The following is a 24,133-nucleotide window of genomic DNA, read 5'->3' on the forward strand; positions in this document are numbered from 1 at the left end:
TGTTTGTTATCGTTCGGATTTTCTTGCAGAAAAGCTGAGTTTAAGTAAATCATCCGGTGAGACCACACTGTAGTCGAATGAACGGATTTAGGCCGAAACCGGTTTTCCCTTTCTGGGTTTTGGAAACATCGGACTGACTCTTCTTGATTTATCGTTTTCTTTTCTGTCTGTTGTAATTTTTTAAGCTCTCAGCATCAGCCATGAGAAACTGTGATGGAAAGTAAAAGCCAAGGCGGTAGAGGAAAAGGACAGATGAAAAGATGTTGGGATTTGATAGATTTCACTTTGTTAATTTCTTTATGCAAAAAATTATGGTCACCAAGATTACACCGACAAGTCGCTCAATCAATTTTCACCGGTCAATAGAACAGAAAAATCCAAGTCCAAACTCATTTAATGCAATCTGAACAAAAGAAAAACCCATTTTTTTTCAATATTTTTGAAATTACTGGGATTTCGGAATCATTTCTCAGCTTGCGTAGAGCTGAGCTGTCTGCAGGACTTGGTGAGCTTCTCGTTTGAGGGGTCTCTCTGAATGTCTAGAACCTTCATGAATTTTACAGATAAAAAAGAAAGGAAGCAGACTTGCTCGTGAGGAGAGGAAGTCAAAGATTGAACCGATGGAAATATTGATGGAAAAGTGAAAGCTTCTCGGTGAATCAAGCTTTCTTCTTTGGCAGTAATTATCTCAAGGCGAATCAATCATTCAAGCTGTTTTCGGTTCTGTAAGTAGATCTCCTGCAGTTTTCATCTCCTAATTTGTGAAGTCAACAAAAGCCATCAGCGACGGCGTGGTAAAAATTACAGAATCTGACCCACAAAGAATCCATATACCCATTCATGCGTTCTGTGAGCTGTTCTTGACTAGAAAAAATATATATAAAAAGGTCGGAACAACTTTTTTTCCCTCACTGATCTCTTCTTCGTGCCATCCTTTCCTCTCAGGCAAAGGTCTTTTCGCTTTCAAATGGACGATTTTAGATCCAAGTCATGTGGGGATGGGAGGATGCAGATGGAGAGCTACGGAGACATGCCGCCTGCTTCTGGGTATGATTTGAGGTGTTACAGCACTTCTTATGCTTCCACTCAGGTGCCCAAAGAGATAAATTTCAAGAAAGGGAAATCCATCGGGTCCTCTTCAAAAAACTGGAGCTTCAACGACCCGGAACTGCAGAGGAAGAAAAGGGTTGCGAGCTACAAGGTTTATGCTGTTGAAGGGAAGATGAAGGGCTCCTACAGGAAGAGTGTTAGATGGCTTAAAGACAGATACACCCAAGTAGTTTACGGATGGTGGTGATTCCGGGTATTTTCTGTTTCGTGTCTATCTATTATTAAGTTTTGCTGCGTTCGGTTTGTGTGTTTTGGGATCCAGAAACTGATCAGTTCACAATTATGAACTTCTGGGTCTTTCATAAATATGAAGAATCGATTGTTTTGCTAGGGATACTTCGTTCTGTAAATTTCGTCAGCGTATTGTGAAAGATGATCTTTGCTTCTTACCGACCAATTTTTATGTCTTCAATCGTCTTCGAGTATTTTGAAGACACTCGATCACTGTAATTGTTTCAAAATCAAAGATCCATGATGTTTAAAGTGATTTGATAGCTAGATGATCGATTCTTATCTTCGGAACTGATATGCCTGCCTGATTTTTTTTTCTGATCAAAGCTGGAGATTTGACTCCATAGAAACGGTTCTTCTTAGTTTTTCTGCTCTAAATTTTGCTATGCAACCTGATTCTTCTTCTGCTGTTCAACTTTCTTTTGTGGAGGTAGTTGTGATGACCGACTTTTCCCTTGTTTCCCAAATAATTTCAAACTCAGCAATGAGATGAGTATCTGTCTCTGTTCATCCCTCTGGAGATGGTTGTTCTTAGTGAAGAATGAAGGGAAGTAGGGCTTTCTCCAGCTTCCCTACTTTCCTTTATATACAAAAATCAACTGATACTCCATGAAAGTTCATGACAGGAGCTTAGAGTGATTAACAGGGATTGAAGTCCAAAATTATGGAGAAAAATTCGTACCAACATTTCATGGCTACCAGATCGCTGCTTCATAAAAATTTGAAATTTGGTGTTCTTCATGAAAACCTTGACCCAAGTGTGGTTATTTAAGACCTTAATAAATGCATTCAGATTCTAGGAACAACAATACATGAAACCGTCCTTCAACCAGGGCCTACTGTTATTAGTTGTTTGTTGAGCGAACCATGATCTGTCTTGTGTTTTGCTGTTGATACACCTAATTTTGGTCGAGAATTGATTTTGGTAGTGGGATTGGTCTCTTTCAATCCTTAGAAAGGTGAATAAAACCCATTGATATGGAGGGATGGGTCTCATTCAGTCTCTCCAATTGAGTAAATGAATATGGACCAGCAATTCCACTCCCACCTATCCTCACAAATTGGGGATTTGGTGGGATGTAAATGAATGCTTAGTTGTTGGTTGTTACAAGTGAGACTATTTTACGCACTAAAAACAGACTAAAACACATTGATTTCAAAGTACAGCAACGCTCCGAAGAATTCACTGATCACATTTGTAGATAGATCTACAGTGGCAAATTTGGAATCGAGGACTGCAACTGCTATTTGAAATAATTCGATTCTCGAATGGTCCTATCGTTCTTCTTCAACGTAATAAAACTACTTCAGTGCTTTTAGCTTTTCGGAAGTTTGACCAAGATAAATGCGTCTTTAACAAAGGTGGAGGCAACTGGTGCGCCATGATTTCATGCTTCCTTCCATCACCAGTCACGGCTCTTTCAGTGCTGTTCTGTCTTTTTTCCTCCACGTGGGAATGTGGGACTCGCAAAGCAATTTGCCACCCACTCGCATAGAGAGATACGCATGCAATGGTCGTCAACATTGGCCTGGGTCATCTATGACGGATGGCCCCTAAACAGGAGTTTTAGCGGAACTCTTTCTTACTCGAGGGTTGGAAAGTTAATGCCAACCACCTCAATTCTGATCTACATCTCTCTTGATGCCATCTGTTCTCGAGGAGAACGCCCAAAGGTCAGAACCATAAATATACTGTACTGGTGGATTGATGAATCCACCTCCATCTAGGCAGTACAAGCAATCCACCTCCATCTAGGCAGCACTTGTACATGATCAAACCGATTTTTAATTCTCTGCTTCCATATCGTCTTGATTATAGTAAAGATCCTTCAGTGCTGTCCATTTCCCATTTCCCATTTCCCATTTCCCAAGCACAGGCGGAATAAAAACGAATTCATGGAACTGACTTGAATAACAAATTCACTTTTCAATGATGGTTGTCCATCAATTCAACAGGGATGCAAATGGTATAAAGGTAATATTGCGCCCAGCGAATGGGCAGAGGACGTGCCTTGGTATCATTATGCAGCACCAAAGGAGCCATCCAAAATGGGACTACAGTGTGTATTCCAACCAACTAATGACTTATGCAGCCGGAGAAAGGAAAATATTTATAAGCAAAGGCAATCATGTGAACGCAGAAGAAAACAGTCTGCGAGGAAGACGATGATATTGCCGGACGCTAGGGAATCTGGAAAGGAACTTGTTCCCGTCTTTGGATGCTCCGATGCTCTGTCCATTGCTCAAGAGACACCGAGGGATCAATTCCCTAAACATATGTATACAAATCAATTTTTCTATCGTACAACAATGGGGTCATTTTTGAGACATCAAATGACTTCGCTTACAGATTTCTCTTCTCCGATCCCTAGGCTTCTTGTACTGTAATTCCTGCTTCCTAATTCATCCAATCATGGTAATATAGGAGAACGCACATCGGTTGTCCAAGAATGCAGAAAAACAACCAGAATATCGTGTTCCCTACCTGCAGAAAGTATGCAACTAGTGAGGTCGGTGGCTTCAGCGACCATTATATTAAGATTTCAACTTCCAAGAACTCGTCTTTCTAAAACTGGACTGCGAGAGAATTGAAAACCTACCATTGAATTTCTGAACCTGGCCTGTAGAAAGTTGGTGACAAGGACTAGGGGAATCTGCTACAAAGGCCAAATAAGAGCAGGAGAAAGAGAATACACAAAAAAAGTGCACAGGGATTTACAGTAGGATATGACGTTACTAAATAGAATTGTCAAAAAAATCATTAAACAAGACTCACTCACCTGGAACATTATTCCTATGAAAGCCCATAGCTTGAAATTCCGGCATGGGACACCAATGCAAAGCTGCAGATTATCGATGGAAAATTGCAGATCATTGCTAGAAATGTCACTCTTTCACAAGCTTAAAACTATCGTGCACTATGAACAACATAGGAAACAATACCTCATGAAACACCGCGGAGACAAAGAAAGCTATGAAAATGGCAACTCCCTACAATAGAAACCGGAAAAACAAAATATCAATCACTTCATTCAAATGCAGAACCCTTTTAAGTGAACAAGAGAAGGAACTCTGACTATACAAGAAGTAACTGACTGCTTACGTATTCACAATTAAAAATAAATAGTCAAAGATAAGAAGATGAGAGCAATACATAAATTAAACAAAAAATGACAGAGACCATAAATGTCCTGTTGAACAATCAAAAGACAAATCTTCTTAAACAATTTTCTGTTTAAGGCTCAAATACCTTTGGTATCCCATTCCTCAGACACGGGAAATAAACATGACGAACCATCCACTTGTGCACAGGCTGCAATACATTAAACTTAAATTAGCTGACCTATTAGCCATTTCTATGCCACCTTTCCAATGGAAAAGAATACCATATTTCAAGGAAAATCAGTAAAAGGCAAAACTGTATGTACGCTCCAAACTTGGCACATTTGCATTATGCAAGTGCTGTATAGTTTTTCAATTTGTGCATTACTCTTCTTTTCCACTTCTGAAATATGGAGGTTCTTTTTCATTCATAATAATCAGAAGACACGTTTCCTTTTGGCAAAATCATATTTTCAGAAAAAACACCAGTTTCAGAAAAGATCTTATTAAAAAAGCATTCATACAAAAAGTGGTAGTCCTTACTAGCATCATAATCATGAAAGTATAGAAACTTATGTCCATGGGCATACCACAAAATACAGAGATGGCAGTGAAAAGTAATGAAGAACAACACAGTTGGGACAAACTGCTCATGCATCCGTCACCAAGTCCAATCTTTATATTTGAGTTCAGGGGAATCAAAGAATCTGGCTTCGTAGGAAAGTATGATGTTCGCTTCTTGAGAGAAAAGAATTATTAACTTTCAAGAAGTTGCTTGAAACCAAGAGGGGCAAAATCAAAGGCAAGACCTAACCATTAGAGTACACGGATTGAGAGGAATAAGAGAAATCCTCAGGAACTTTGGCATGGTAGGGAAAACTGCCAATGAATTTTAGATTCACATCTTGAATATATCCTTGACATAGTTCACCTATTTATGTAGCATATCAGCAATAATGGTCACTCTAGGGAACAAGAAAAAGCAGGGTTAAACAGTACAAACATCTTTGATTACCCTCTTTGTATTATTGCCAGTTATTACATTTTATAAACATCATTTATTTTACATTTTCCAACTTGTTTCCGTTCATTTCACTCTATATTTTGGCACCACTGCTCCAGATTAGGAAAAGCAATTTTACTGGAAGGAACTTGTTAGTAACAAGAAAGCATTAATAACATTACACTATGTCACAGATCATTCATCAAGAATGACATTTGACGGTTTACTTGTCCAAATACTCTTCCAGAAAATAGAGTAAATAACCAAACTGCCACTGGGACCAAATCATCACAAAAGAAAGAGAGGGATGGTAGAGAATTCAACTATCAAACTCATGCACAGGAGGTAAAAGGCTAAGAATATGTACCATGTTCCACATTCTCCAATACTGATGATAGCTCCATGAAGAGAAGCAATATGGCAAATTGATATGGAAAATTTCAGAAACCCATTAGATACTGTTAAACCTTTCTGCATATGACTAAAAAGAAAACAAAAAAGCTCATTGTTACAAATTAGGAATAACTTAGGCAAACCTCTTCAATAGTTTTTGCATTCCACCAGTCTTTATAGAACTCACGGGCACCAAAACGAAGGATCTCTGCCAGAATGTTCAACCTACAATGACATATTTCAAGTCAGCCCAATAGTGCAACAGTAAGGAAATCGAAAGTATCTCATACATCCAATAAAAGAATTAGTGTATGACAGATGAAACAATAATACAGCTATTAAACAAGAGCTACATGCAAATAAAAAAAAATCTAAACTAGGGAAGAGAACATACCAAAGATGGAAAAAACAATAGAACATGCAGAGCCACACGTAAAGTGTTGGAACTGATAGCTTCAGAACCCTCTCTATAGCATATAAGAAGTTCCCGTTCAATGGGTGTTGGGAGTTCTTGACAATTGGATTAATATACTGCAAAATCCTTTCACCAAAGTTATCTTAGAAACATTGGTTATCATCAAGTCTCAAAAAGGAGTAGGAAGGACATATGAAAGACAACTTACTTGTTCAATGATAAAGCCCATAAATCCAGTAAATATCACCAATTTAATAACCTGTCGGGTCACCCAACCCTTTCGGATATTTGTACCACGAGGATAGGTCAGCTTCAAATAGTAACAAATCATTATGATCATCTGAAAAACACTTATTGCTAAATATCCAAAAACTTTTAAACAAAAGCATGTATACAAAGTAAGAATCATGCACGTGACCTTGAGGAATACAAAACAAAGTGAACATCTTTAGTACTGTAACCTGGACTTCTTGCATGGAAGTGGCGAAACCACCCTAAACTAGAAGCAATAAATATCACCAAAGCAAACAAAAAGAAATGTAAGAAATTGTGGTTCTGACATATTAGGAAATAAATAGTAATTCAGCACCTTCAAAGGTTAAGACATTTATGTGGAAGGTATTAAAAGGTAAGTTTCCAACATGTGAACTTCTTAGTAGACAAGGATTTACATCACCAGAACTACATTGCCCGTTCTGTGATACTAATCATGAAATTCATAGACCATATCTTTCTGGATTGTCAATTTGCATGGGACATCTGGAACTAATACATGAGGACATTAGGAATTTCTTTATGTAATCCATCAAATGTTAATGATTAGATAGCTAAAATTCTCTCTTTTCCTTTGCCATCAAAGGGGAACACACTTCGGAAAATAGTTGCTGCTGCTGTCTTGGAGGATTTGCGGCTTGAGTGAAATAGGAGTCTTCTCTCAGGAAGCAAAGTCTTTTGGAGCTGTCATTGAGAAATCCATACATCTAGTGCTCTCGTGGACTAGCTTACTGATGAATTTATGGACTATACAAGATCTCTTCTGGGTTAACCTGGATGTAAGAAGCACAGTAGACCCTCAACATTAGAAGTATGAAAACCTCCCCATTGCATTCTTTAAAGCTTAACTTTGATTGGAGCTCCAAAGGTAATCCTAGGCCAGGTGGAATTGGAGGCATAGTAAGAGATCACAAGGGTTGGATTTTATTATCCTAGTCAGGACCACTTGGGGTAGTCAATTCTACAGAAGCAGAATTAAGGTCAGTGCAGCAAGGATTATTAATTCATTACACCCATTTTAACCATCTGTTAATTGCTGAAGGCAATTTGGCTATTGTAATTTCATGGGAAATGGGAAAAGTGATCCACCTCAGAGATTTGATCAGACATTTCTTCAAGTCTTAGATCTAACTATTGACAAGCAGAGTTCATGGGCACACATTCCAAAATCAGTAAATTCAATGGCAGATTATCTAGCAAAGGAGGATGTACCATTACAACAGTTGGTTGTAAATTTTAGTCATGCTAATTAGGGGTGGGCAAGGGGCAGGTTTCCCAAAACCCAAACCTGAACTATAAACCCGAAACTCATAACCTGAAAAAAGCCCAAACAGGATTGGAAACCAACCCCCCCCCCCCCCCCCCCCCCCCCCCCCACCCCGTCCCCGACGGCCTGTCGTTTAGTTAGGGATCTAAAACGTTAGAACGAAAGTTAAATCAAAGATAAAATTAGGGATTTGAGGAGTAATGAGTTAAATCAAATATTACTTACCTTTTATGTGACAACCGGCGGCCTGGCAGAGGTGGTGACTCTCCAGCCGGCACAGAATGAAAAGGCCAAATACAGTCGGTGCGGGATGGGAAAAATCCAAGGAGAAAGGGAAATGAGAGAGTAGAGTAAGAACGACGGCGGTGGCAGCACAGCTGGGGAGGGGATGGACTGCGAAAAATAGATCAGAAGGTAGCCGACTGAGGAGGGGACGGGTGGCAGGTTGGGGAAATTTTGGGTTTCGATTTTCGAAAGGGAAAGCGGAATTTGAGGAAAAATCGGGCCTTCTGGAAGCATGGCTTTTTCTTCCATAAAATTTAATACCTATGCTTTTAAGAAAGAAGCTTAGGATTTATTTTAAAAAAACAGGGTATTAAGGTCCATTAAAAAGTCACTAAGATAAATATTTCCATAAATGCCCTGGATAATGGTATTAAATCATGTGACTTTGTTAATTACCAATATATCATTTAAATTTTAAGTAAGGAATTCATGAGTATAAAACCCTGCAGGTCGGGTATGGGCTTTGGTGAAACCCAAACTCGGTAGGAGTTTTTTTGAACCCCATCCCCAACCCGCAGGGTGGAAAATGGATCTCGTCCCCGGGTTTCGGGGAACCTGACCCGATGCCCACCCTTAATCCTAATTGATTGTAATGTTTTATTTTACTTAAAACATTTTTTATTTTATGTAATTATTTCTTCTTTAGTGCAATGAAGCTTTTACGACATTCAATAAAAAAAAATAGTAGTTTAGTGAAACAACAAAAGGTTTCCTTTTTAGAACAAAACATGCAGATCTACATAGTAATAGCCCAAAAATATATGTTCACTTTCTATTGCATATTTTGTCATCAAAAGAGGTTCTCCAATTGGTCATGGTGATATCTCCAGTAAACAGCTTTGGTTCATTTGAATATCAACAGAAATGATCACAGGCTCCTACACAAACGTATCCAATTTTCTTTTCAGAAAACTGCTTTCATGAAACAATTCTATGAGAGCTTGCATATGACTATTGAAACTTGTCTCAACAAAGAACTATATAAGATTGTACTAAAATATCAATTAAAAAACTATCAAAGGATCTAACCCCTCAGTAAAGCATTGTCTAATCAAGCTGCACCATACTCTATAAAAGCTTTATTCATAATATGAATGTTAAATAAAACAAAGCATTTTCAAGGAGAAACAACAAGTCCATGGAATGAAGAACATGCAGGCATAAAGAGATCTCTGTGGAACTCAATTAGAAAATAAATCCTGAATTCATAAAAAAAAAGAAAAAGAAAAATAGTACCTGATAACACAGTGTTGGAGCCACCATGAAGTATGCCAAGCTCTTGAAGTTAACGTTGTAAGAAAGATCAACATTCAATGTACCAAGAGATGCATCACCCTACATTACAAAGGAAACACTGAACAGAAAAGAAAAGAAAAAGAAGGGTGGAAGACAGCAATTGCCATGACTGCTATTTTGGTTGCTTTAGAGGAAGAACTGTCCGAAGTTGCATCTTAGCATCTATTCAACTCCAAAGAATGCATACATTCACTCATTGTCATGTAATATGAGGGCTAAGAAAGCTACTCACTGATTCCCTCAATCTGTATAGGTCCAAATACTTAAATTAGGTAAACAGAAAACATCAATTGTAACTATTATTGCAAGGTTGCATGTCCTTGTTCTGTGTTTATTCAACTTTCAGCAATAATAAACAAAAGATCAGTGAGTTTTGTCATTCAGAAATAACAAGAGAATGTGATCATACAAGTTCTTCCCAGTTCGAAATGGCAGACATAATGAACTCAAAGCTCCAGCAACTGATCACCCCTACTCCACTCTTTTCTGCAGTATGATATCTTTTCGATCAGACATACTTTGACCTTAATCCCCATTCCATGAGCCCTATCCTTCATATAATGAGATCTGGAGATATTTTACAGATTTATAAACGTTAGACCCAACCTTAATGCCTTCCCCACAAGCGTGTCCCCCCCAAAATCTGCTAGATTATTCGAGCATCCTTTCTCAAATAATGAGATTGAACAAAATGTTAATCTGATTGACGGTTGATCATGCTACAGGAACAAATGGCTTCAATGGTGAATTTTATCAGCCAGCTGCCCTTTTCTTAAAAAATATCGTGGTGAAGATGGAGTTCTATACAGAGGGAATTACCTATAGGATCATGGGTGCTTCATTTATGCCCTTGCTCCTAAAAAGAGAAATGTTGAAAAGCCACAAGATTTTAGACCCATCAGTTTGGTGTCAAGCACTTACAAAATTATCACATAGATACTTGCACAAAGACTTAAATCTGCTCTCCTACCAATCATTCACCTAGGCCAAAGAGCTTTCCTCAAATGAAGGAATACTCTTAACTTTGCCGTGCTGTCCCTGAGATTATGGACAGCTTTAGAAGAGGTTTCAGACCAATATTTGTGGTTAAACTTGATTTTGAGAAGGTGTTTGGTAAGGTCAATATTGGAAAACATTACGATGCTCATGGGCTTTGAAAGTAAGAGGAATGATTTATAGTTGTTTTGTCCTCAGTGATCTATTCTGATCAATAGATGTGTTTGTGGTTTTCTCAAGGGCTCAGACTCTCGCCAATTTGAAGGAAAATCTTCCTCCTTGCTCAATTTTCAGGTTTTGTTAAGTGTTTCCCCAGAAATGGACTTCGTACTAAATTTTGCTCTGGTTGGTGGTTAGGAGAAAAGCCATTGATAACTCCTTTTGCTCCCTCTCGAGCCTCTCCAATCTCCCTTTAGCTTCGATCGCTGATATTTGGCTTCAATCGGGAGACTGGAATATGCAATTCTGAAGATGCTTCTCGGATTCTCTCTAACCTTGCCAAAGTCAAAATTAGAACATCCATTCCAGACGCTTTAACCTGGATCCCTTGCCCAAACGGTTCTTTCACTGCTACTTCTGCCTACAACCACCCAGTTGTTGTGGCATGGTCTTGTTAAGTTATGGAGCCTAATCAATGCCCTACGCTGAGTCGGTACACGGATCGACCTTCGCAGTAGGTTGTCGTGGGGATTAAAAGGGGGGTGGAGCCCCTGTCCGGTCCATGATATATTAATTGTTGTTTCATTAAGGGCAATTTGGGAATTTTACTCTTGTATCGCGGTTGCCTTAGTTTCCTCTTTATATTTGGGGAGCCGCTATTAGGGTTATATCATCCGAGGAGCAATAGTTGCAGCCGAGAGAGGTTAAAGAAAAAACCACCTATAAGTGTGTGTAATTTCTTTTGTAAACTATTTCATCTTTATAGATGATTACTGTAGTGGCGGAACACGGGACGTAGTCTCACCTTGAGGCCAACCTGTATAAATCTTGTTTGTTCTTGTGCTTGCTTTTCCTTTCTTCCGCAATTATTATTATTGCTCTCGTTAGTTTGGAATTAGGGCGTCTAATTCCTAACAAGTGGTATCAGAGCTTTGGTTCGTGAGTGAGAGAAATGGCTGGCAGAGAAGGATCGACACTTGGAATCAACAAGTTCAATGGTATAGATTTTGCTTTTTGGAGGATGCAGATCAAAGATTATCTGTACAGTAAAAAGTTGCACGTACCACTTCTAGATATGAAACCAAAAGGTATGAAAAATGATGAGTGGAACCTCCTCGATAGATAAGTGTTGGGAGTAGTCCGGTTAACACTATCGAAGAAAACTGCTCACAACGTGGTGTCAGAGAAAACCACAGCGAGGATGATGAAGATTTTATCTGACATGTATGAGAAGCCTTCCGCAAATAATAAGGTACATCTCGTAAAAAAAACTCTTCAATTTAAAGATGACAGAAAATACATCAGTGGCATCACATTTGAATGAGTTTAGCACGATTGTCAATCAATTGACCTCCGTTTAAATTAAATTTGATAATGAGGTTCGTGCTGTAATTCTTTTGGCGTCTCTGCCAAATTGTTGGGAACCTATTAGGGTTGCAGTCAACAACTTTGTAGGCAACGGGAAGTTGATTTTTAATGATGTTCGGTATACCATTCTTGTGGAGGAAGTTCGTAGAAAGGACTCTGAAGAATCGTTGACATCTAATTCTGCCCTAAGTGTTGATACTAGGGGCATGAACTTCGAGAGGAATTCCAACAAGGGCAACGGTAGAGGGAAGTCAAGGAATGGAAGAAGCAAGTTCAAATTCAGAAGGAATGTGGAGTGCTGGAATTGTGGCAAGTCTGGTCACATAAAAAAGAACTGCAGAGCACCAAAGAAGGATGAAAAGAAAAACGATGTTGCAAATGAGGTAACTGAAGAAGTACAAAACTTTTTACTCTTGTTGGTTGATAGCCCTATTAACTCTTGGGTGTTAGATTCAGAAGCATCTTTTCACACCACCGCACATCGTGAGATCATAGAGAATTATGTTGTTGGAGATCACGGGAAGGTGTATCTTGCTGATAGAGAACCTTTGGATATTTTCGGTATTAGTAATGTCAGTTTGAGGATGTCAAATGGGTCAGTGTGGAAAATTCACAAGGTGAGACATGTACCAAAACTTATGTGTAATCTGATTTCAGTAGGGCAGTTTGATGATGAAGGTCATAATGTGACTTTTAATGGTGCTGCCTGGAAAGTCACTAAGGGAGTCATGGTTGTTACACGAGGAGTTAAAACTGGAACTCTTAACAGCACTTCCAATTGCAGAGACACAATTGCAGTTATTGATGTTGTTACTGATTCTGACTTGTCGAATTATAGGCTCGGTATCATGAGTGAGAAGGGAATGAAAGTGCTTCAGTCCAAAGGGAAGCTACCAGGGTTGAAACTGTAAACAAAAATTTGTGTGAAGGCTGTATTTTTGGCAAGTAGAAAAGGGTTAGCTTTTCTAAGGCTGGAAATGAGCAAAAGACAGCAAAATTGGAGTTGGTTCACACAGATGTGCAGGGGCCTTCAACTGCTACTTTCCTTGGTGGTTCTAACTACTATGTAATATTTATTGATGATGCAAGGCAGAAAGGTATAGGTTTATTTCCTGAAAAGGAATTTTGATGTCTTTGATACCTTCAAGAGATGGAGAGCAATGGTTGAGAATGAGACAAATTTGAAGGTGAAGTGTCTGTAGTCAGATAATGAGGGAGAATACACAGATGATGATTTCAAGAGGTACTGTGCTAATAATGAAATCAAGATGAAGAAGACCATTCCTGGAAAACCTCAACAAAATGGTGTGACTGAGAGGATGAACAAAGCTTTGAACGAGCGTGCTAGGAGCATTGAGATTACATGCAGGATTACCAAAGATGTTCTGGTCATAGGCTATTAATACTGCTGCCTATTTGATCAACAGAGTCCCTCAACACCATTGGATTGCAAAATACCAGAAGAGCTCTAGAGCGGCAAAGAGGTAAACCTTTCTTTCTTGAAAGTTTTTGGTTGTGTTTCTTATATTCATATTGATTCTGCTATTAGAAATAAACTTGATGCTAAATCTAAGATATGATTCTTTATTGGCTATGGTGGTACCAAGTTTGGTTATCGCTTCTGGGACGACCAAAGTCATAAGGTTATCAAGAGCAAGGACGTGATCTTCAATGAAGGTGTCATGCATAAAGATAGGTTGAGAATAGAGTCTGAGAGCACAAGTGATGAAGCCAAGAAGTTTGAAGTGATTCAGTTGAGAGATATTCCAGTAATTGAGATGGAGAATATCGCTCGAGAAGACCAAGAAAAAATACCCCCAAAAGTAAATCAAGACATTCCTGTGACTGAACTCAGGAGATCTACCAGAACTAGTAGATCACCATAGAGGTACTCCCCTGCACTGGATTATATTTTATTGACTGATAAAGGTGAACCAGAAAGTTATGAGGAAGTCGTGCAAGTTGATGAATCAACCAAGTGGGAGTTGGCCATGAAGGACAAGAAGGATTCACTATTATCAAATCAGACATGACAGTTGACCGAGTTACCAAAGGGGAAGAAGGCTTTGCAGAATAAATGGGTGTACCAAATAAAAGACGAACATGATAGCAGCAAGCGGTACAAGGCAAGACTGGTGGTAAAAGGCTTCCAACAGAAAGAGGGCATTGACTACACTAAGATTTTCTCTCCAGTAGTGAAATTGACTATTATTAGAACAGTGCTTGGACTAGTGGCAAATGAAGACTTGCACTTAGAGCAATTGGATGTAAAGACAACCTTTCTTCATGTTGATTTGGAGGAAGAAATTTACATAATGCAACCACAGGGTTTCAAAGCACAAGGAAAGGAGAAAATGGTGTGCAAACTTCAAAAGAGCTTGTATGGTCTTAAACAAGCTCCAAGACAATGGTATAAGAAGTTTGACACCTTTAAGAGTAGCAATGGTTTCTTGAGGTGTCAAGCATATAATTGTTGTTACGTGAAGAAGCTTGATGACTCCTATATCATTCTACTGCTATATGTTGATGACATATTGATAACAGGCGCTTGCAAACATGAAATAAAAAAGTTGAAAAGGGATTTGACCAAGAAGTTCACAATGAAGGATTTGGGTGCTGCAAAACAAATCCTTGGGATGAGGATTACTAGGGATATTGATGTCTTGAAACTGTCACTAGAAGAATATCTGAAGAAGGTGTTGAGCAGATTCAACATAAATGATGCAAAACCAGTAAGTACTCGTAGTCACTTTAGGCTATCTAAGGAGCAACCACCTTCTACAAAGCAAAAGGGAGCCAACATGGCCAATGTGCCTTATGCTTTTGCTATTGGCAGCCTCATGTATGCCATGGTGTGCACTAGACCAGACATAACTCATGCAGTTGGAATTGTGAGCAGATATATGACTAATCCAGGTAAGCAACATTGGGAAGCAGTGAAGTGGATTCTCAGGTATTTGAGAGGCACTACAAACTCATCCTTATGTTTTAGAAAGTCAGACTTGGGATTACAGAGTTATGTAGATGCTGACATGGCTAGAGACATTGATGGCAGGAAGAGTACCACTGGATATGTATACACATTGGGTGGTACAGCAGTTAATTGGGTCTCTAAGTTGTAGAAGATAGTTTCTCTTTCGACTACTAAGGCAGAATATGTCGTTGTGACCAAAGCCAGCAAAGAGATGGTATGGTTGCAGTCTTGCTAGGAAGAATTAGGTTTCAAGCATGGGAAAAATGTGTTGTATTGTGACAGTCAAAGTGTTATTCATTTAGCAAAGATTCTTGTTTATCATGCCAGAACAAAGCACATATAGGTGCGTTATCACTTCATCAAAACGGCTTTGGAGGATGGAGTCTTAGCACTTGAGAAGATTCAAGAAAGTCAGAATCCGGCTGATATGTTGACAAAGATTGTTACGATTGAGAAACTGAAGTTGTGTGCAACTTCAATTGCACTTCTCTCTGAAGATTGAGAAGTTGTTGTCGCTGTAGAGGAGATATTGACGATGGATTAGTCTCCAAGTGGGAGATTGTTAAGTTGTGGAGCCGAATCAATGCCCTACACTGAGTCGGTACGCGGATCAACCCTCGCAGTAAGGTCACCGTGGGGGTTGGAAGGGGCGCAGAAAACCCCCCTCCCGGGGGTGTGGGGGTAGAGCCCTCGCCCGGTCCACAATATATTAACTGTTATTTCATTAAGGGCAGTTTGGGAATTTTACTCTTGTATCGTGGTTGCCCTATTTTCCTCTTTATATTTGGGGCGCCGCTATTAGGTTTTATCATCCGAAGAACATCAATTGCGGCCGAGAGAGGTTAGAGAAAAAACCACCTGTAAGTGTGTGCAATTTCTTTTGTAAACTATTTCATCTTTATAGTAGATTACTGCAACAGCGAAAGACAAGACGTAGTCTCACCTTGAAGCGAACCTGTATAAATCTTGTTTGTTCTCGTGCTTGTTTTTCCTTTCTTTTGTGATTATTATTATTGTTCTCGTTAGTTTGGAATTAGGGCGTCTAATTCCTAACAGGTCTCCCCAAGCTCCACCTCGCGCTAAATTCTATGTTTGGTGTGCCTGCTGGAATAAGATCCTCACCTCTATTGCCTTACTTCAGCACGAGACACATGTTCCTGACCCATCCTGTCCCTTTTGCCATAACTCACTGGAAAGTGCCACTCAAGTGTTGCTCCATTGCGACTGCGCCCGGTTGATTTGGGCCAGCCCTCTGAACAGAAGCGTCATCCATTATTGTGTCCTCCATGACCTCCCATCAATGATCCAATCCCTCATCAGCTCTCGACTCCCCAAGCTCGGCAAATTGTTTATCTCTAGTTGTGCAGGTCATATCCCCTAGGACCTCTGGTAGGAGAGGAACAAAATAAAATTCCAGCTCAAGTCTTCCTTTGTCTCTGAGCTTGCCGAATCCATTGCTAGACAGGTCTCCACTTGGCTCCTCACAAAGAAAGAATTCTTATACCTCAACAACTCCCATCTCTGGGGGAATTGGCTTCTTGTTGCTGCAATGGCAGGGCCTTCTCATCCTCCCACTATGGCGGTTTAGCCCCCTCCTCCCAGCTACTTACAAGTTGAATTTTGACGGCAACGCCTATGGATGTCCTAGGCCTGCGGGGTTTGGACGAGTTATTCATGATGATTGCAGCAACCTTCTTCTCTCCTTCGCTAGTCCCTTGGGCATTTCAGACTCCACCTTTGTTGAGCTCATCAGTTTGCTTCATGGCCTTAAGATCTACTATGATCGGTTTTCTGGTCCCCTCATCATTAAATGTGACTCCAAAGTGATCATTGATTGGTGCGCCAAATCCAAGATTCCTCCCTAGCGACATTGGGACATCTTTTGTAGCATCACTTCCTCCCTTGACTGTATTTGGGCTCATGTTCCTAGGTCCGCAAACACCTTGCAGATTCTCAAGCTAAAAGAAGCACATCCCTCCAAACCCTTGATGTGGTGGGAGGCCCTCCTATTAGGTTGTATCTGTTTATGTTCTTGTTTTAATAAAATTCTCTCTTCATCAAAACAAAAATTGTTGGTGAGAGTCTCTTAGCACTCTTTTACCTCTAGCTGGCTTACTCCTATCTCTCAAGACCTGACCCTCGACATCCTATTTTACAGTTGACAACACCTTTATTTTTGTGAAGGTAACGAAGATCTAATTCTTAATCTCAGAGCCATACTAGCAATTTTTGTGTTAATTTCCAGCCAAAAATTAATTGGCTAACTCCACTCTTCTCGAACTTAACTTAAGAGTAGCCCGAAGTTGAAGCTATGACATCTTCCTTCGGTTGCGTCTTGGGCTCCCTCCCAGTTACCTATGTTGGCCTCCTTCAATTTTTCAGTCAATGTGACAAAATTTTCTAAACTCCTATCATTGGAAGGCTTGAAAGGTGTCTCTCAGCTTGGAATGGTAAGCTGCACCTAGGGGTGGGCACGGGTCGGGTTTTCTGAAACCTGAACACCAAACCCAAAAAAACCTGAAAAGTCAAACCCGACCCCAACCCGAACACCGTCCCTGCAACCCCATCCCCACCCCATTTTATGTCCCCGTCTCATCCCCATGGGTCGGGTTTGAGGGAATCCATCCCCAACTCGAAACCAATGGGTTTTTTTCCCACTCTATCCCCAACCCGCAGGGTGAAACCCAAACCGGAGTTTTTGGGTCGGGTCGGGGCGTATTCCCCATGAAACCCAACCCGATGCCCACCCCTAGCTGCTTGCACCCTATTCAAAGTTGGAAGCCCCACCCTACTCAAGTCCTGTATTAGTGATATCAGCACAGTGTTTCTCTCTTTCTTTCCTAGCATGATAAGCATAGTCAATAGAAATGAAGCTCTCTTGTGGAGGCTCTTGTTGAAAGGCACAAGAGAGTTTTTAGTATCATTTGATTAAAGAGGCTGATATATGTAAGCCCAGGAGGTTGGGAATTGGGTGTTCAGAGTATTAAGGAGACGAATATGGCGTTGATGACTAGGTGGTGTTGGAGAATTATTTTGGAGGAGAATGATTCTGTCCAAACTGGGTGATGTAGAGAACAATTAGTGGTTTGTCGTTTGTCCCTCTGCCCTTCCCCCTCCTGGAGCTATATTTTCCAGCTTTACCTCCAAACAGGCTGATGAGCTTGCTTCTATGTGGGTAGTGATGAGAATACCTGTTTCTGGTATGATTGCTAGGTTGATATTGGGCCTCTTCAATCCCAATTCCCCAACCTGTTTCTTTTGGCGAGAAGTCCTGATGTGTGGGTGTCTAATGCCATGGTTTGAAAGTGACAACCTCTATGGGTTGAATACCAAATTTCTCAAAGTCTTAATAAGAATGAAGCTAAGAGAGTTGGTGACCTTTTAGAGATGTTGGAATCTACTTACCACAAAAGAGCTCATTGTGAGAGATTGGTCTGGAAGTGCTATTCAGCTTGGAAGTTTGCAGTGGCTTCTTACTATGAGCTGCTTAGAGGCTTTCAGCCTGCCAGTATTCACCATGCCTCAATAATCTGGTCCCTTTCTGCCCTCCAAAGCTGAGGTTCTTCATTTGAAGAACCTAAGAAGAAGACATATGCCCACTACTTGCAGCAATTGTACACTCAGCAGTGCGGAGGTGTAGAAAATTGACCACATCCTTGTGCATTGTCTGTTTGCCAAGGGTGTCTGTTCTTTCTTCTACAATAAATTAGGTATCAGTTTTTGTGTCTCAGCCTCTTTCAGCACCTTTTGTCTCTCAGGGACTAGGTTTGACTACTTTTAAATTGGGTAAAACTCTTCTCAAGGCCTGTTTTGCTTACATTCCTTCAAACATTTGGTTGGAAAGGAGCAACCAGCACTTCAGTGGTACCACTCACTGCCCAGAGGTTGCTGTTGTTGGAATGGGTTTGTCTTTAATATGCAAGTTGCACCTTCGCTAACAGACCGGTCTTTTGGCGCAATGGTAAGTAACATGGTATCAGAGCAGGTGGTCTCGAGTTTGAGTCCCGCTCCCCCCGTTTGTTTCGTCCCCGCATAGGTGGGACTTTGTCTTTGGCCGTCCCCGTATAGGTGGGATTGTGCATTTGTATTTGTACACGGGTGTTCCCCATGCGGGGGAGTGTTGGAATGACTTCTCTTTAATATGCATGTTGCGCCTTCGCTAACAGACCGGTCTTTTGGCACAATGGTTAGTAACATGGTATCAGAGCAGGTTGGTCTCGAGTTCGAGTCCCGCTCCCCCCCTTTGTTCCGTCCCCGCATAAGTGGGACTTTGTCTTTGGACGTCCCCGTATAGGTGGGATTGTGCATTTGAATTTGTACACGGGTGTTCCCCGTGCGGGGGAGTGTTGGAATAGGTCTGTCTTTAATATGCAAGTTGCACCTTCGCTAATAGGTCGATCTTTTGGCGCAATGGTTAGTAACAGCTGCTAGCTGCTTGTCTTACCCTACAGGAGACTGTTTCCTGGGTCAACGCTTTAAAGGTATTCCATGAATTGAAGGGAGGGGTCACTAGAGACTGCTGGAGGATGGTTGCAGGCCTCTCTCAACCTAAGCAGCATAGTTCAGGAAAGAGAACCTCCTGATTTTGGCAGAATCAAGCTTAATTTTGATATTTTGATGGCTGTTCATTGGCAAACCAAGCCCTACAGGGTTCGGAGGAGCGTTTAGAGATAGCAATGAAGAGATTCTTGCTCCCTAGGCAGGCCCTTTGAGAGTTGTCAACTCAACCATTGGTGAGCTGCAAGCCCCCAAGCATGGCCTTCTAAACTATAAGAGCAGATACGAACGGCCTCATGGTCGAAGGAGATTCCCAGGTCATGATCAGTTGGTGCAACAAGCAGAAAGATCGCTCTTGTAAATCTTGACTAGTCAACTCCCTTGCTAAAGAGGGAGATCCTCCTCACTAGTATTGTTCCTCTCTGTTTTGGCCTCTGGGCCTAAATAAATGCACCTTCATTTGATAAAAGGTCGATGATGTGGATCAATGGCCACATAGAGCTATTTCTAGCAGGAGGTCTTGAGTCCAAAGCTTAACGAGGGGTTTCCATTGTAGTGTACAACCTTTTCAAAATTACACCTTCAAAAAACAAGTTAACTTTCTCCTGTGGCATGAACAGACATGACAGCTTCTCCATGGATGTGCATTTTGTACTAGTGGCAACTGTAGGAGGTAATTATAGAACAGGTCGTTACCCTCTCTGCTGCCTTGGCCAGAGACCTTAGATCAAAATTGGTGTGCGCATAAGAAACCAGCTTCAACCAAACAATGCAAGCAAAGAGCATCAACGTGATGCCTGATAAAACAGCAGAATTGCACCTGAAACATTTTCAAGCAAGAAACAGGAAACAAACCGATTTAACAGGGCTCCACTAAAAATACATAAAAATATAGTGAGAGAGAATTCTCATAACATAATGGAAGTAACAACTCATGGCAGTGAAGAGAGTAGATACAAGTTATATTTTCGAGAGAACGTGTCTCCATCACTCTTTGCTAGCATCATCTCTAATAATAGATCTCCTTCATGGGTCACAATTTTTCTATAAAACTAAAGAGAAGCTAGAGCAACTAGGTCAGACAGTAGTCCCAATACATTGGAAATCAATGGAAAATGGATTCTCTCTCTCTCTTCAGGATGATCAATTAAGATGTTTATTAGTAAATGATTACAAAGTACATCACCAACCAAAAGAAGCAAGGCTAACCTTAGAATCACCACAACAGGGCAAACAATTGCTGATGTAGTAATCAAGAGATGAAGAAAACCAGCAACCTGCTGTAGATGACAGTAAGTTCTCCATGGGATATAAGAAATACCTCTCAACTATAAAATGAGTTATGGACCCTTGTAATTCTCATTATTTATTACAGATCAACTATATATATATATATGGAAAGAGAGAGAAAGAGAAAGCGGACGGACTTAAGTGCAGCCAATTTGGCTGTGACCAACTTTTTCATCCTAGGAAAAGTCACATTATTGAAAAGAACGCTATTTAATTTATTTAAATTAAAATAATACAATTATCTTTATTTAAATTAAAATAATACAATTATCTTTATTTTATGATTAAAATTGATAAAAATAAGAAAAAATATCAAATCAATATTAATCATGAATGCAGGTATAAAGAATAAATTAAGTTATTCAATTCAATTTTGATGATATAGATAAAAATAGTTTGACTTAGGTCCATATTCCCCTTTTCCATTTATATATATATATGTACACATACATATTGGGCATTGGAGATTCCTCAACAAACTTTAAGAAGAACAAAGAGACAAATCCTAGCCATGCAAATCATTCACAAGATTTTTCCATGAACTATATGTAAGAAACATAATTTTAGGAAAAATAAGGACAGAATTGTCCAACATGAAAAGTAAAGGATGATACACAAAGTAATTACTTACCACTTCAAAGATGAGCTTATGCTGAACCAGCTTTTCAACCATTAAAGAAGCAAGAAATAGAAATGGCAGAGTGAGACTGCAATTTAAAAAAGATATCAGAAAGAGTTGAGTGAAAGAGAAAACTACTAAAAGATTACATGAAAATGTGGAACAAAGAAACAAGATTGTTGGAGTCTAATTACCAGCACATAAGAAGTGGCCAATCTCTTAGTGACCATGAACTAAACCAAAATCCTGATCCAATTAATAAGCCATACTGCAAATCAACAATAAAAAGAAGTTAACCAGACAAACAGAAAATTTTTAAAAATGTCAAAATAGCACCATCTCCTTGAACAGAGAAAAACCTTCATTAGATTCTCAATGATAAGCCTGCTATTGACTGCAACAAGAACCACAATACAGAGATTGAATAGGCCTGCATGGCTCTGTCACAAAAGTGCCGGATCAAATTCAGACTTAAATGGCATTTCAAAAATAAAAATAAAATCAGAGTCAAACACAGTTGACAATGACAGCAACAAGAACAGCTACAAAACAAAACCATGCCGCCCCAACAATTATTTTTCTTCACTAGCTAAATTGAACAATATAAGCATGTTCAGTATAAAAATCAAGTTCATCTAAACTTTTGGTAGCATGTGAGTTTTTAAGCAATGGGAAGTTACTATCATCAGCTAAAAGAATGACATAGATATATGAATCCTATGCTGAATTTATCCCATGCCAATAGGGTAGAGGGCTGAAGGTTCATAAGGAGAGCCTTTACAATTAGAAGAAGATAAACCAAAATCAGATTCTCCCACTAGGTTGCGGTGTCCCAGTACTTCGATCAATGTAATTAAATGACGCTTTTATATTTGTCTCCAAGATTAATCAAGCTTCGTCCAACTCGGCTGTCCACCTCAGCATAAACTCAGTCCTAAAAACAAGTCTCAATGTTTTTGAAGAGGATTTAAAAATTCAAACTAGCGGTCCTCCATCGAATTCAAGATGACTTGAGAAAGAACTATCAAAATGAAGCAATGAACAGGTAAACATAACTACAAGAAGGACATCGAAGACTGAAATCCTTCAAGAAATAAACAACCAATAATTACCATAAAAAACAGATGCCTGTCTGCAATGAATGCTCAAGAGAGATGCAAAAACACTATTAAATCTAGCAAAAGAAAACAAGCAACAACCGATACAGAGGAGTACTGTAGCATGGTTATGCAGTAAATAAACTTGTTTATCAAAATAAAATTAAAATAAACTTAGACACACAACAAAATGTAGCACGTCACCTCAGAAACCGAAAATTCAATTACGACCTGCTTACAGAATTAAAGAAAACAAACCTGCTTGAATATGGCGTCGGAACTCAACGGACTCTCCTGCACTCTTCTATGCGCAGGCACAGCAGGCCTGTAGGTAAATCTAACAGAAACGTCCGGTTCTCTCGTACGATCTTCACCATCCGCGACCTTCTTACCTGTATCCTCGGCATGAGTCCCTCCGTTCCGATTCCCGTTACTAGCACAATCCTCGTAGTCAGAGTTGGTCCCCGTGGAGGACTCATCGCCATTGGAGGTCGAATTTCCATTGGCTTTTGAAGAAGAATCGGGAACAGACGATGTGTTCGGCCTCCGCCTCAGGGAGTGGCCAAGATCAGACGACTCCGGCTTCTGCCCTGGACTCTCGTCCGGAGGGTTTGCGATCGCCATTGAACGGAGCTCACGAGTCACGCCTCTTTCAATCACACATGCACTTATGCACATACAGAGGAGAGAAGACTGAAGAGATTGAAAAAGAAATGAAAGAGAGCTAAAGTGTTGATGCGGTGAAGTATTTATGGACAGATTTGGCGGCTACGAGGAAGCGAACAGCAGCTTCAATTTTCTCACCTCGACATGCTATGTAATGAGTGAGAAAATGCTGTGGACCCACATGCCATATTTGGAGACGTGGGCCCTACTGAAACGTGAACGTGGCGCCCAGTTGGCAGAGATAAACGCTGCAACTGACTTATGATCCGCATCAGTACAGGCATGTGACATAGTGACTGATCGTCACCGTTAGATCAAAAAGGCTGAACGGTGGACAGATGAGATTGCTTGGTCCGAAAATTTGACCGCCGCTCGTGTCCGAAACTGCAAAAAATCACATGCGGTAAGTAACTACGCATGTAATTAACTGCGTTATTACTTATCTAATTCGACTGAGAGGGCCGGGCTTCGTGGATGTGGTCCAGTAAGTGCCTGCCCAAAGCCGTGGTTCATCCGACCGTTGATTTTTATCAACGGTTGAGCGTTTGACTTGACGTCTGCATTTTATCGTCTTCTCACTGTCGGTTAGATGGATTAAATGGCATCTATATTTTATATGTGATATATATTTTTGTAGAATAACATGGTATCTATATTTTACGATTTTATAAGAAAATATCAAATACTTTTATTGGAAATAAACATAAATTTAAAATAAAAAATAATGACAAAAATGAGAGCGAAAGGATGATTAGTTTCAGTCCAATTGGTTAGACCAGATTTTAACCATTTAGATGCACGTGTCGAATATTACGTGTGGATTCATTCCTCAGAAAGCCATAAACAAATACTAAAACATGCATCTCCGGGTAGCGCGAAAAGTGACATGCATACACGTGTCGCAGCTAGGCGAAGCCAAGCAGTTCAGGACGCTACGCCGTCGGTGTCGTGTCGTCCTCACGGTTCGTGCCGGTAAAAACAGCACCGTTTTTAACAAATGACTGTCATAATCACTATTCATAAAAAAAAAAAAAAAAAAACATGTCCTTTACTGGGTTTATTCATTAAGAATAAACTTTTTTATCAGGGAGT

General features: G+C 40.0%; 2 protein-coding genes across 8 annotated transcripts; one reads left to right on the forward strand and one right to left on the reverse strand.

Annotated features, from left to right (window-relative positions):
* Positions 1 to 509: 509 nt before the first annotated feature.
* On the forward strand, positions 510 to 1,499 carry LOC137950696 (uncharacterized). Of its 3 annotated transcripts, none has more exons than XM_068797295.1 (2): positions 510 to 794; positions 946 to 1,499. In XM_068797295.1, exon 2 carries the CDS (start codon positions 968 to 970, stop codon positions 1,295 to 1,297), a length of 330 nt encoding a protein of 109 aa, XP_068653396.1. In that variant the 5' UTR covers positions 510 to 794; positions 946 to 967; the 3' UTR covers positions 1,298 to 1,499. The 3 variants fall into 3 exon arrangements, with proteins under 3 accessions (XP_068653396.1, XP_068653395.1, XP_068653397.1); XM_068797294.1 differs by having other exon boundaries at positions 510 to 725; XM_068797296.1 differs by having other exon boundaries at positions 770 to 849.
* A 1,736-nt stretch (positions 1,500 to 3,235) lies between these two features.
* On the reverse strand, positions 3,236 to 23,131 carry LOC137949583 (diacylglycerol O-acyltransferase 1-like). 5 transcript variants are annotated; one of them, XR_011111876.1, is made up of 17 exons: positions 22,634 to 23,131; positions 21,638 to 21,718; positions 21,473 to 21,546; positions 21,291 to 21,366; positions 20,579 to 20,649; positions 20,066 to 20,189; positions 9,316 to 9,414; positions 6,463 to 6,564; positions 6,234 to 6,370; positions 5,983 to 6,064; positions 5,814 to 5,834; positions 4,592 to 4,654; positions 4,285 to 4,332; positions 4,122 to 4,184; positions 3,938 to 3,995; positions 3,690 to 3,822; positions 3,236 to 3,610 (listed from the first exon to the last, which is right to left on the reverse strand). XR_011111876.1 is itself a non-coding variant. In XM_068795668.1 (16 exons), exons 1-16 carry the CDS (start codon positions 23,051 to 23,053, stop codon positions 3,740 to 3,742), a joined length of 1,599 nt encoding a protein of 532 aa, XP_068651769.1. In that variant the 5' UTR covers positions 23,054 to 23,131; the 3' UTR covers positions 3,237 to 3,739. The 5 variants fall into 5 exon arrangements, 4 of the variants coding, with proteins under 4 accessions (XP_068651769.1, XP_068651770.1, XP_068651768.1 ...); XM_068795668.1 differs by having other exon boundaries at positions 3,237 to 3,822; positions 20,579 to 20,646; XM_068795669.1 differs by having other exon boundaries at positions 3,237 to 3,822; positions 6,463 to 6,531.
* Positions 23,132 to 24,133: the final 1,002 nt, after the last annotated feature.

This window comes from Aristolochia californica, unplaced genomic scaffold, assembly GCF_029961685.1.
Source record: "Aristolochia californica isolate CCGP_79_NKW_82.1479 unplaced genomic scaffold, dmAriCali1.0.hap1 SCAF_14, whole genome shotgun sequence".
NCBI classification, from domain to species: domain Eukaryota; kingdom Viridiplantae; phylum Streptophyta; class Magnoliopsida; order Piperales; family Aristolochiaceae; genus Aristolochia; species Aristolochia californica.